The following is a 12,079-nucleotide window of genomic DNA, read 5'->3' on the forward strand; positions in this document are numbered from 1 at the left end:
GCAGTGTGTGCACAGTGGCACTGGCTGGAGCAAAAAGGAGAGGGAACTATTCTTGCCTCCAGAGGACCCCTGCAGCTGGTGGGGCTTGGGGATCCCCCCCCCAACTCAGGTATTTAATGTATTTTTGTTGGTGCCAAGGAGCATGTGCCCACCCAGTTTGCCCAGTGGCTCATCCCCTTCACTTCTTTATCCTGATGAAGAGTGACCTTAGCATCCTGAGCTGTCCATCTACCATTAAAAGGCTTTCTGTCACTGCAAAAATCCACTGAGATATCCAGCCACCATTGATGTTTCTTTATTTATTGGGATTTATTAACCGCCTTTTAAGAAAAGCTTCACCCAAGGTGGTGTACAGCTTTATTTTTACTTCAAAGCTACACAGGAACTTCTATCTTAAAGAAAGCAATCAATTTATTTGAAAAATAATGGGAAAATGAGTGGAGAAGCAGGTGTTAGGATCCTCTGTCACACAGCATTCTCTGATGGTATTCCTAGCTTCAATGGAAGAATTCAGAATTGCATGTGTGTTCTGATCTGTATGTCTCCGCCCATATTCATATGCACACCTGAAAAGAAAGATGGTGTGACGAGAAAGTTAATTCCAAAACAATTATTTTTAAAAAAATATGTACTCCCATAGAACAAAACTGCATGACAGATGACTTTACAGCATCTTATTTCATTTAGTGCACCCAGCAATCTGAGCTTTGTGTACTTCACTTCTGGATGTATTCTTGTAACTTGACAACTTGAGCAAAAAAAAAAAACTAAAATCAAGACTTGCCAGGTTATGGTTTTAGACATTTGGGGGATCTTTTACTAATGTGTGGTAAAATCTAGGCTTAACATGTTCTAACCCGGGACTCTCCTGCACACTAAGCTCTTATTGATTGTTGCAGGTCTTTCTCTTTTTTTTTGCAGGTCATGCGCTAATATTTCCATTAGCATGTGGTACCTACAAAAAATTAACACATGAGAACTTACTGCCTCCTATTTAGGGAGCACTATGTGCTCCTACGTTAACTCTACATTATCCAGTTAGCAGGAGCTAATCCTAACGTGCTAGCTGGATAATGCAGGAATGCCCATGCCCATGTCCATGCCCATCACACTCCCTCTCCTAAAAATATATATTTTTTAAATAGGTAAGGTGTGGGTTTTGCGGTAGTCTGTTAGTGTATGCTAACCTCACGTTAAGGTCTTAATGCTCTTTAGTAAATGGGCCCCTTGAGATCACTCTAGAAAGTAACATTAATAACACATAAGTCCATGTTCAAACCTCCCGGTCAGCATGTTTTCTAGATGCCAACCATGCTGTTTAAATCTGTTCTGTATATTCAGCATCACTATCAGGCTAGCAAGAGCTCTGAATGTACATATCCTGACATAGACGGTCAGTAGCCCAACTGTTTGGGGAGGCTAAAGGGGGCGGAGCTTACCTTCATACACTCCGTGGCAGCGACCTCAATGAAGAAAAAGACACTACATGCTCGCCGCCAGCTTCTCCCTTCTCTCTGCACACAGTGTCCCGCCCTCACGGAAACAGGAAATGCATCACCGCAGAAGGAGGGACACTGTGTGCAGAGAGAAGGGAGAAGCTGGCAGCGAGCCTGTAGTCTTTTTCTTCATTGACATCACTGTCACGGAAATAAAAGGTCAAAATGCAGGGGGCGGGCTGCATCGCAAATGGAAGTCCACAATTGGGCAAGCCTCTTATACAGGGCGCCTATGTATCCTGAATTCTTCTCCCTGTGGTGCCTCTTCAGCACACACACACAGGCATGCAGCTCTCCCCCCCCCCCCCCCCTTACCCTCACCTGTGGTATCCCTGGACCCTGGCACACACATCCCCTTCTTGTGATATCCCCCAGCTTATTCTCCTTCTTTCTTCTCTCTCTTCTTCCTCTCCTGTGTGTTTCAGTAGTAAACAGAGGAGGAGAGTGGCTGAATTCCAACTGTGTCCTCCTTTGCCCTGCTGACTCCAGCCGCATAATTTGAACTAGCCTTGCAGTTCAAATTCTGCAGTAGAAAACAATGCTGCAAAGAAGAATGACACAACCTAGCATGTAGCCACTCTCCTCTTAAGCTTCCTACTGAAAAGTACAAGAGAGGGAGAGGAAAGGAGGGGAGTGTGCATGCCAAGGGCACCATGGAAAGAGGGGTGAGGAGGGGTGAAGAGAGCTGTGTGCATGCCTCACCTGGTTCATGCCTTAACCCAACCCTGTACAGCAGTGGTAGCCATGGGGGCCTGGTCCCCCCTAATTTTGTTTGGGCCCCCAAAGTCTTATGGTTTGGCTGGCGGGGGCCCCCAAGTCTGCCAGCACAAGCTTTCCTGTAGCAATATTCACCCCCACACTGCCTGCCCTGCTTTCCCCTCCCTTGAGCACGTGCGCCAGGCAGTGGTGTAGCTGGGGGGAGGGGGTGCCAGGGGAGCGGCTGCTCCCCCAAACAGAGTTCTGCCAGCTCCGGCACCTATTTTTTTCTCAATGTGTTGCATTGAAAATATGCACCAGCGCCGGCGTGGGAAAGCAGGACAGACAGTGAGGTACCAAGTATTACCACAGGAAGGTTTCTGCTGAAGGGGCTTAGGGACCTCCGCCAGCCCAGGTATGTGGGGTTGCAGTGGGGTGCAGAGTGGCAGGAAGGCAGGGCAAAATGTGCCCCCCCCCCCCACACACACACACATACACAGTTTGGGCTCAGGCCCAATGCTCCCTCTAAGTGGAGTGTACGAGCAATTGCTTATACACTTTAGGAGCATCGCTCACAGATTTTACACGGTTGCTCACAAAAGTTTTTAATTTTTGTGCTATATACAGAAATGCATTGCTAATACCAGTGCTCAAAAATTGTTGGTTTTTTAAACTTGTTGCTCACACTAAAAAAAGTTTGCACACACCAGGTTACTCCTTAGAGGAATCATTACTCCGCGCCCCCCCCCCCCCCCCAAAAAAAAATCAAGGTCTAGCTGCACCTCTTATGTACAGTATAACCTCCAGTGCAATTTTTCTAGCAAAACAGGTGCCGGTACTCAAATGCCAGGCCACCCTTCAGGGGTGGGGTGATCACTGAGGGACTCACTCCACAATAGCCAGGCCCCCTGCAACCAGTCACAGAATATATGACAAGGCAGAATTGGTGTCTTGAGCCTGAGCTCTTTCATTAAAACTTGTGGTCCATGGTCAATTTTAGCAGACACTGGAAAAGGTGCCAGTACTCAGTACTCCCGAGTACCTCCACAAAAAAAGCCCTGATAACCTCAGATACATTGCACTTGGTTTACATATAGTAACTGTGTTTAACATTACATTTAAGGTCAATTTTGCATGTAGGAGTAATTCTATAAGGAGCCATGTAGATTTAGGTGGTATATATATATGTGTAAACAAAAATGAGTACAATCTGGCAATACACTATTCTGTAAGTATGTGAATATCTTCAATAAGGCATATTTTGCAAGTGTGCACATGGGTGAAGCATGTGCAGAGCATGGCAGGGCACACATGTGTAACTTACAGAATCTTCAGTAATGCATGGTGGACAAACACGTGGGTGGAGTGTGGGCAGAGTGTGGCAAGCAGGGAACGCCAAGAGGGGGGCAGGGGGCAAAATTCCCCTGGGCTGAGCCTCCAAGGGGGACCCAGCACCAGGGTTTCTCTCTCTCTCTCTCTCTCTCCTGCTGCTGACAGGACCCGGATGATCGCGTCCTGACAGGAGCAGGAGAGAGAAAACTCTGGCACCAGTTCCCTCTTGGAGGCTGGAGAGGAGCAGAAACAGGGTTTCAGGCCAAGGCCTCTGGTTTGGCTGGCAGGAGTCCCCAGGCCCCGCCAGCAGCAGAAGTCTTCATCCAGAGTTGTTCTTGCCTGCCAAGCTGCTGCTTTTCCCCTCACGACGAACATGCATGGTTGTGAAATGCAGCGGAGTGAAGAACAGCACTGGAGGAAGACTTCTTCTGCTGGCGGGGCCTGGAGATCCCCACCAGCCAAGGTATTTGGAGTTGCGGCAGGGGGGGGGCGGTAGCAGCGATCCTGAGGGGAGCGGCAGTGATCCTGAAGGGGTAACAGTGGCCCTGCCCGAGCCCGACAGCAGTCCTGCCCCGGGCATGGCTCAGTCTCTCGGTGGTCCTAGTGGTGGGGCACACACATGTGTAACTTATAGAATCTTCAATAATGGGTATTAGGCACACACATGGATGGAGTGGGCAGAGCGTGGCAGGGCACACACATGTGTAACTTATAGAATACTATGTCACGTGCCTCTCTCCTGAACCTAGGCACAATCATTCACACCAACTCTATGGCTACTACTACTACTACTACTTAGCATTTATATAGCGCTACAAGCCTCTATGGCTAGCCTAAGTGTTCATGCCTAACCACATATGCCTGTATACCAACTATGCAAATATCCTATAAAGAAAGTAGGCACCTATTTTCATTTATACAACAGGATTCATATAGGTGCCCTCTAGATCTCTTAACCCAGACTAAGCTACAAATCTGAAGCAAAATGCTACTATTCAGATACCATCATCTAAGGCTCCATGAAAGTTTGAAGAGAATAAGGTTTCATATAAAACTACAGCTCTGGGCCAATAGGGGTACTAAATATTATCACAGAAGCAAATATATTCATGTCAAACACCTCTTTCTAGACTTCCCTGGGGATGTCTATATAAATTTGACACATCCAAGTCTGAAAGTGCATAATCCCACAAATATTTTTCAAAAAGCTTGCTGAACATGGAGCTTTTTATAAAATACTTTGTAATGATACAGGGAAATACAAGGGTTGCTTGCAGCATGTCCAGTGGAAACTGCCAATTTACAAGGGGAAACATCCAAAAATACGAGCAGCATCACCACGAGTTTCGAACGTGTAAGTACCACAGTGACATGTATGTTCCAATTTCACACCCTATGGGACCCTTTTACCAAGCTGTGGCAAAAGGGAGCCTGTGCTGGCATCAGTGCATGTTTTTCACAACAGGTAAAAGGGAGGTCTCTCTTTAATGCAGGAAATGGCCATGCAGCAAGTAAAGCACTTGCCGTATGGCCATTTCGGGGTGGGGAGCCCTAATGCCACCCATTGAGATGGCAGTAAGGGCTCCCAATCTAACCCAGTGGTAACAGAACAGCGTGCGGCACTACCCGATTACTGCTGTGTACACTGGATAAGATGGTGTGCAAGGGGTGGGAAGTACGACAGGACTACTGCAGCAGCCCGGCAGTACTTCCTGTTTAGCAAGCAATAAGCCCGCATTGGGCTTACCATCGCTTAGTAAAAGGGGCCTTATGTTCTTAAGTGCCAGCATTTACATGTGTAAGTGTCAGATTATACAAAACTGGATGGCCAGGGAAAGCCAATTACATAGATTTATTTGAAATGTTTTGTCTTTCTCCAGTAACTGTCTGGATTTCTTAGTTTGTAATCCGCATAGAGCTTAAATGATTTTTGTGGAATACAAAAGAATATTGGTATTGGAACCAATTAAGAAGCCAAGGAAATAACTCATTTTTAAAATTTTTGAGATGGTTTTAAATACCACAGAGGTAAGCACAAGTACCTCCTTATTCATTGGTGCAGCCCAGAGTCCAAGGGGGTCTTTTATTAAAGCTTAGCTTGAGTTATCTGCAGCAGGGCCCTTAGGAATAAAATGGGCCCTACTGCAGATAATTCAAGCTAAGCTTTAGTAAATGAGCCCCCTCAAATGAGCAATTAACTAATATTTATGCCTGCTTTAGATCACATGTAAATGACAAAATCCATTTTTTAAAAGTATGCATGTATCGCCATGACAACATCAGAAATATGTGCATACTTTTCCATTTTATCCAAAACACATTCCCTCAGAAAGTGTGCAGCCTGCAGATGTGCATATGTAAACAGTGTTGTTCTGAAGTAGCTATTTACACACACTGGTCATTTTCACATGTAAACACTATTTACACATATAAAAGCTCACAAGCCTTCTAAAATGACCTCAAGCTGAAAACACTGTTAGAAGCTGGAGAATGTTGTCCAGCACTCCATTCCAATAGCACCTCTCCGATCAGACACAGTAATTCAGAAAAATAACTTAAACATGGTGTGGTTTCACAAAGCATTTGGCCAGGTTCACCAGGGATGGCTGAACTATCAAGCAAACTAAGGACCCTGTTTAATAAGCCACACTGTAGGCACGCTAGCATTTTTTTAGCGTGCGCTAATGCTAGAGACACCCATATGGATGTCTTTAGCGTTAGCGCATGCTAAAAATGCTAGCATGCCTTAGTAAACAGGGCCCTAAGAGGTCACTTCAGTGGCAACTTCTGGGAGGCGGCAAAGAGCAGCTGCAGACAGTCAAAACAAAACAATAAATCCTGACTGCTAGCAAAGAACCATCAGTACCCACCTTTATCCAGGAGCATAGCCAGGTCTATTTTGGGGGGGACAGGGGTGGCCTAGCGCCAAGTATTTCCTCTCAGCTCTCCCCACCCCCACCCTCACTCCAATTGTTTAAATCGTACATTTGCTGACAGCGGCAGAGAGAACAGCTGACAGGGATGTCCAAGCCCCCAGTAGCCAAAGAGGTTCACTGCCCAAGTGCTGATGGCACTCCCACAAAGGCTCTGTTTGGTCGCTGAACTTAGCATGTGTGCTAGTTGCCAACATCAGTGGCTTTAGCATGTCTCCTGTGATGCTCAGGCAGCACGGGTGGGGTTCGGGCAGCAGACCTCTTCAGCTGGCAGTGCTTGGGCATCCCCATCAGCCAATAAACCAGTGTTACAATTTTGGAAAGGACTTGAGCCCAAAGTGGGGGGGGGGGTCCCCTAAGCCCCCCCCCCCCCCCCCCCTCTACGGCTATGCCTCTGCTTTTATCCTCATAGAGTCATACAGGATGGATAAATGACTCTTAGAAATTGCCCTCATTACATATGTACATACAAAGCAAAGTTTAATATTTATAAATGATCTCCTTGATATTCAGCCGGTAGCGCTTTTGCTGTCCGCCGCTGGCGTTAAACCTGGATATTCAATGCTGGGCCATTTCCGGCAATCAGCATTGATCAATTTCATTTTTGACCACAGCAACATAACCAGTTAAGCCAACATTCAGCACTAACTAGTTAAATGCTTAGTGGTTAAAGATAGGCCTGCTGTTTAATCTGCCTATTTTAAACGCTAAATATAGCTGGTTTGGCGCTGAATATCCACACCTAACCGGCTATGTCATATCAAATAGCCAGTTAGCAGCTAGATAACTGGTTATCTCCAGCTAAATATCCACAGGCATGAAAGGTCATGCCACGAGAGGTCATGGCAGCCATTTTCCTTCAGCAGCCACAGGGGGCAAGAGTGAGGATCCTGCATGCCTGCCCCCAACGACCACCCATGACCACCAGGGCTACAGATATGCCCAGGGGAAGGGCCTACCTAGTTGTCTGGGGGAGTAAGGGACCCTCTGGTGGGGGTTCTTGCCATGGGCTAGAGGAAGGGGGAGGAAAGAGGGCCATTGTTGGGGGGCAGAAGGGAGCTCAGTGTGTTTTCTTAGCAAAAACAAAAAACATAACTATACGAGCCCCGGCCCAATAAGCTAGGCTGGCAAACGTTAGGACAACTTTTGAGCTGTCCGTTATTTGGCCACTTAGCGATGCAGGTGCCGGCACTGAATATTACTGGCCCCCACATAACCATGGGCTCCTCCCTAGCATTGCCCCCGTACCACCCCTGACCTGCCCCTTTTTTGGTGGCAGTCAGAGGCAATATTCAGCAGCACTGCAAGCTTCAGTACTACTGAATATCGGGGGGTTGGCGGCGACAAGTGATTTAAGCAGGCAGGAGCCTTTCCTACCCACTTAAATTGCTTTCAATATCAGCCTCATATACCCCATCTTTGCACACATTCTTTCCTCTCAGTGAAACCCCTAACCCCCCCCCCCCCCTTCACCCATGCACACCACAACTGTCAATCTAGATTGGAAAGCATTCCCAACGCCATGTCTTTGTAGGTTTCCCCTGACACATTTTCAGCATTCTTTTCTGAAAGGATCTATAGACACTTACCTGAGAAGAACATCCTCTTGACTTTGACTGTTGAGCTCACAAAGCTGATTTGGTTCTAAAGAGATTTCTGATATTGCCTGTGATTCTTGGAATGCTAATTTTTCAAAGCACTCTGTCATTTCTAAATCCCTTTTGAGGCAGCATTCCTCATGAGATCTGATAGTTGGCAAGGTACAGAAATAATCCGATAAAATATCTGACTGAAAAAAAATATTTAAAATCAAGTTACCCGCTCTTTTTACTTGACTGAGAATGTAAAGGATTTCAAGAACTAAGCAAGTTCTGCTGCTCTGGAATACATAATTGTATAATCTGAATCACACCAGAAGGGAACACTAAAGAGAGATGACTGAAATAATGGACCACAAAATGATCAAAAACTGGCCAAAATATTCAAAATTAATCTGTAAAGATATTCAGCAGCACTATCCGGATAGTTCCACGGCAGACTGTAAAGATACAGTGACGTAGGAAGGGGGGCGGGAGGAGCGGTCCGCCCCGGGTGCACGCGCTCGGGGGGGGGGGGGGTGCTGGCCCCGCTGGTTCCCTGCTCTCTCTGCCCCGGAACAGGAAGTAACCTGTTCCGGGGCAGAGAGAGCAGGGAACCAGCGGGGCCGATGCAGCTCCGAGTGACGTGCACTCGGAGCGGATCGGCCCTCCCGCAGGTAAGAATGCGGTCCGGGGGGATTCGCTCCATAGGGGGGGTGCACCGCAGAGGGGGGGGGTCACATCGTGCTGCACCCAGGGGGGGTGCGCAGCGGCGACCCACCCCGGATGCCATTAGCCCTCGCTACGGCACTGTAAAGATATTCAGCAGTACTATCCGGATAGCTCCACGGTAGACTGTAAAGATATTCAGTAGTATTATCCGGATAGTGCCGCTGATATCTTTCTCTAGAGGTGTTTATCCGGGTAGCAAGTGCTGCTAACCAGATAAATGTCTTTGAATATTAACCTCTAAGGGATCAATATTCAGCCAGCAGCGCTCAGAGTTTTGCTGACCATTGCCAGCATTATTCCCATGCCCTGTCAAATGCATTTGACAACAGTGTCAAATGTATTTGACAGCTTGAGTCGCAAACAGTGACCGATGCACAAAAGGGGAACCGTGCATCTTATTTGCATGCAACCCCCTTTGTTCATTGGTCAATATTTGTAACTCGGTAGCTTTTCCCATGGCACCCATATTTAACGGGTACCTTTATGCATCAACCCCTTAGTCATGATTGAAACAGGTCCAGATAAAAAGTCCCAATTTTTGCCCTAGACTTTTTTATCTTGTTCCTGGGAAAATGTCCAAATTCTGGGCCCGCCCAAAACAATACCCCAACACGCCCCCTTGCAATTTAAACGAACTGTGGAGAAATCCATCTCAAATCTGAATTTCAAACATCGCAACGTGGACATTTCTTGTGAAAACATCCATATGGCACTTTGTGCCACTTTTGAGACATTTTTCTCTTTTGAAAATGAGTGACATAGTTATACACCACAAATAAGTAAACTTTTGCTAAACCAGCTCATTGACAGTAGCCAGGGCCTGCAACACAATATCTTACTGGCATGGTGTTGAATTGTAATCCAAGGTTGCATCATATATAATGCCTATATGTGGCCATATAACCTGCACAGAGTGGCAGACACAAATTTACCCATCTTGTTGGCAGACTTGAAGAAGTGCTACTAGCTTTGCTGTTGAACTATTGTGTGAGGCTGCCATCTTTCGGCTTTTACTGCTTTTCTAGCTGTACACCAAGGAGGTGAAGTGGCTGTTCCATACCACTTGGCTATCATAATCCTTGACGCATCCTTTGCATGGGCGAAACACGGCCAATGCCGGGCTTATTTTAATTTTAGATCTCATACGAATAAAACATTTTAAAGGAACTTTTCCTTGTGTGATCTACTCTTTTACACCACCAGGGCTTTATTTGCTGTCATTTACTATGCTATAGAAGTGAAACGAGGACATATAGAAAAGAGTTCATAAAGAAAATATGTGAATTTGAAATATAGAATTATAGGAGAATTCTGAGAAACAGTTGAAAAAATGCATGAGAAAGATCTAGTCAAAAGGAAAGCAGGATTTTTTGGTCATGTACTCAGATGATCTGCTAGCAGACTAGTTAATTTGGAACCCAATGTACTAAAGTGCATTAATGTTAATACAGGCCATTAATGCTCAGAAAGAAACACCATAAGTTTTGCAATATCCTTGGCATGTATATGCATGCCTTAGTGTTTACAGTGATGCGTGTCTCATTAACATTAGCCATTAACACATGCAATAAACACCGGGGTAAATATTCAGCCAGTGGTGGTGAGCATTTTGCAGGCCATGTCTGGGCTTCGGCACTGAATATCTGGTTTATGTTGCGCCAGCTAACACATGGCCACTTAACTCGATATTCAGAAGCAGCCATGGGTTGCCGCATAAAGATAGGACTATGTTTATGTGGTCCCATTTATGTAGTGATCTTGGCGGGTAAGTGCTGAATATTGGCACTTAATTGGCCAAGCACCGACTCCACCCCAAGAACGCCTCCAAAATAGCCAGCTTTCACTTAGGCGCTAACCGCTAATTTGAGCTGCAATAACCAGTTAAGCGCTATTGCCAGACCTACCCAATTAAGGCAAAAGGCCTTCCTACAGTTGGTCTTTAGGAGCCTCTTTTTTCCTGAAATTTCCTTGCATCTGGTATCACTTGGGAATAGTTCTTATATTTTCTTAGATCTGACTCATTTGTAAACCTTTTTGTTAGAGAAAGAAAAGTTGAAATAATTTCTTATAGTCTTTGATTTATAATGGCAGGTAAATAGGATTCATATAATCATTTTTGTTTCTCATTATGCCTAGTAGATTGGTATCTATGGCTAATATGAGATGCTTGGTCCTCATTTGGCTTTCCATAGTCTTGACTGGTATACATTGGTTTGCTAATATTGTTTTGTATTATTTGATGTATGTTTTGATCAATGTAAATTGAAAATTTCAATTCAAAAAAAGAAAAGAGAAAAACAGTAATAATTAACCCATCATGGTTGCCAAAATCTTTATCAAAACCAGCACTTGATGCTGGTGATATACCATTCTGCATCATATCAATGCAGTTGATGAGGATTATAGATTATACTGTAATCTAATTTCTATGAAAAATACCTGAGTCTGAAAGCACTCTGAAGTAGTAAATTCTGGCAAGCAGCATCTTGACACAAAATCAGCATACAGTTCTCCAAAGCCTTTTGCATCTTCCCAGGAACCTCTGGGCTTCTTTTTGGCATAAAATATTATAGCCCTGGAAAAAAAATAATTTTAAATGTCACTATAGTGGAGCTGGTATTTCAAAGACTTGTCGAGCGTCAGAGGAATGAGTGAGTGGAGATGTGGGGGGGGGGGGGGGGGGAGTAGGAGAAATGAGAAGTCAGGAGGGAATGGAGTACATATCCAAGGGGAGATCCTTAGGGATTCAATAAAGTTATTAAACTATGTTCCTCACCTCTATCAACAGTTGTTAACTAAGCTTTCCTACGAGTATGTGTTAGTGATAAGTTTCAAGATTTTTAGGTCTTGGTTATTGTGTCCTCTTGTGTTCTCTTTCTTCTATCCATTCATCAAGTACATAAGCTTTTACATACTGACACCTAATAGGAGGAGTTGCCTTCTTGGGACCAGATGAGAAGGTGGATTGAGATGACCCTATGAAGCCCATACTGCCAGACTGAAGATTGATCTCTGTGCCAGTAAATCCTTCCCCCATGTGCCTGCTTGCCACTGATCCAGGCCAGGCATTTGTGGCTGAAAATATACCCAAATGCCACCCCTGTGTATGCCCACTGGAAAAGTATGTGCCACCATTTCAAAACGCATATATTTGTGCCAATTGGCATTTTATAAGACGGCATTTATGCATGTATGTGGCCACATCAGTTCTGTATTGCTCCATGGTGTGACCTCACCTTGAGTACTGTGTTCAATTCTGGTTTCCATATCTCAAAAAAGATATAGCAGAATTAGAAAAGGTTCAATGAAGAGC

General features: G+C 45.2%; 1 protein-coding gene across 1 annotated transcript in view; it reads right to left on the reverse strand.

Moving 5' to 3' along the window:
• Window positions 1–285: 285 nt before the first annotated feature.
• Window positions 286–12,079, reverse strand: part of LOC115462505 (vitamin D-binding protein-like) — a 40,773-nt gene continuing 28,979 nt past the window's right edge. The window contains exons 7-9 of the mRNA XM_030192499.1: window positions 11,206–11,341; window positions 8,047–8,246; window positions 286–566 (exon numbers count right to left, since the gene is read on the reverse strand). Of these exons, the coding sequence (XP_030048359.1) occupies window positions 407–566; window positions 8,047–8,246; window positions 11,206–11,341 (496 nt within the window). The 3' untranslated portion in view covers window positions 286–406. The remainder of the gene's footprint in view (window positions 567–8,046; window positions 8,247–11,205; window positions 11,342–12,079) is intronic.

This window comes from Microcaecilia unicolor, chromosome 2, assembly GCF_901765095.1.
Source record: "Microcaecilia unicolor chromosome 2, aMicUni1.1, whole genome shotgun sequence".
In the NCBI taxonomy this organism is placed as follows: Eukaryota; Metazoa; Chordata; class Amphibia; order Gymnophiona; family Siphonopidae; genus Microcaecilia; species Microcaecilia unicolor.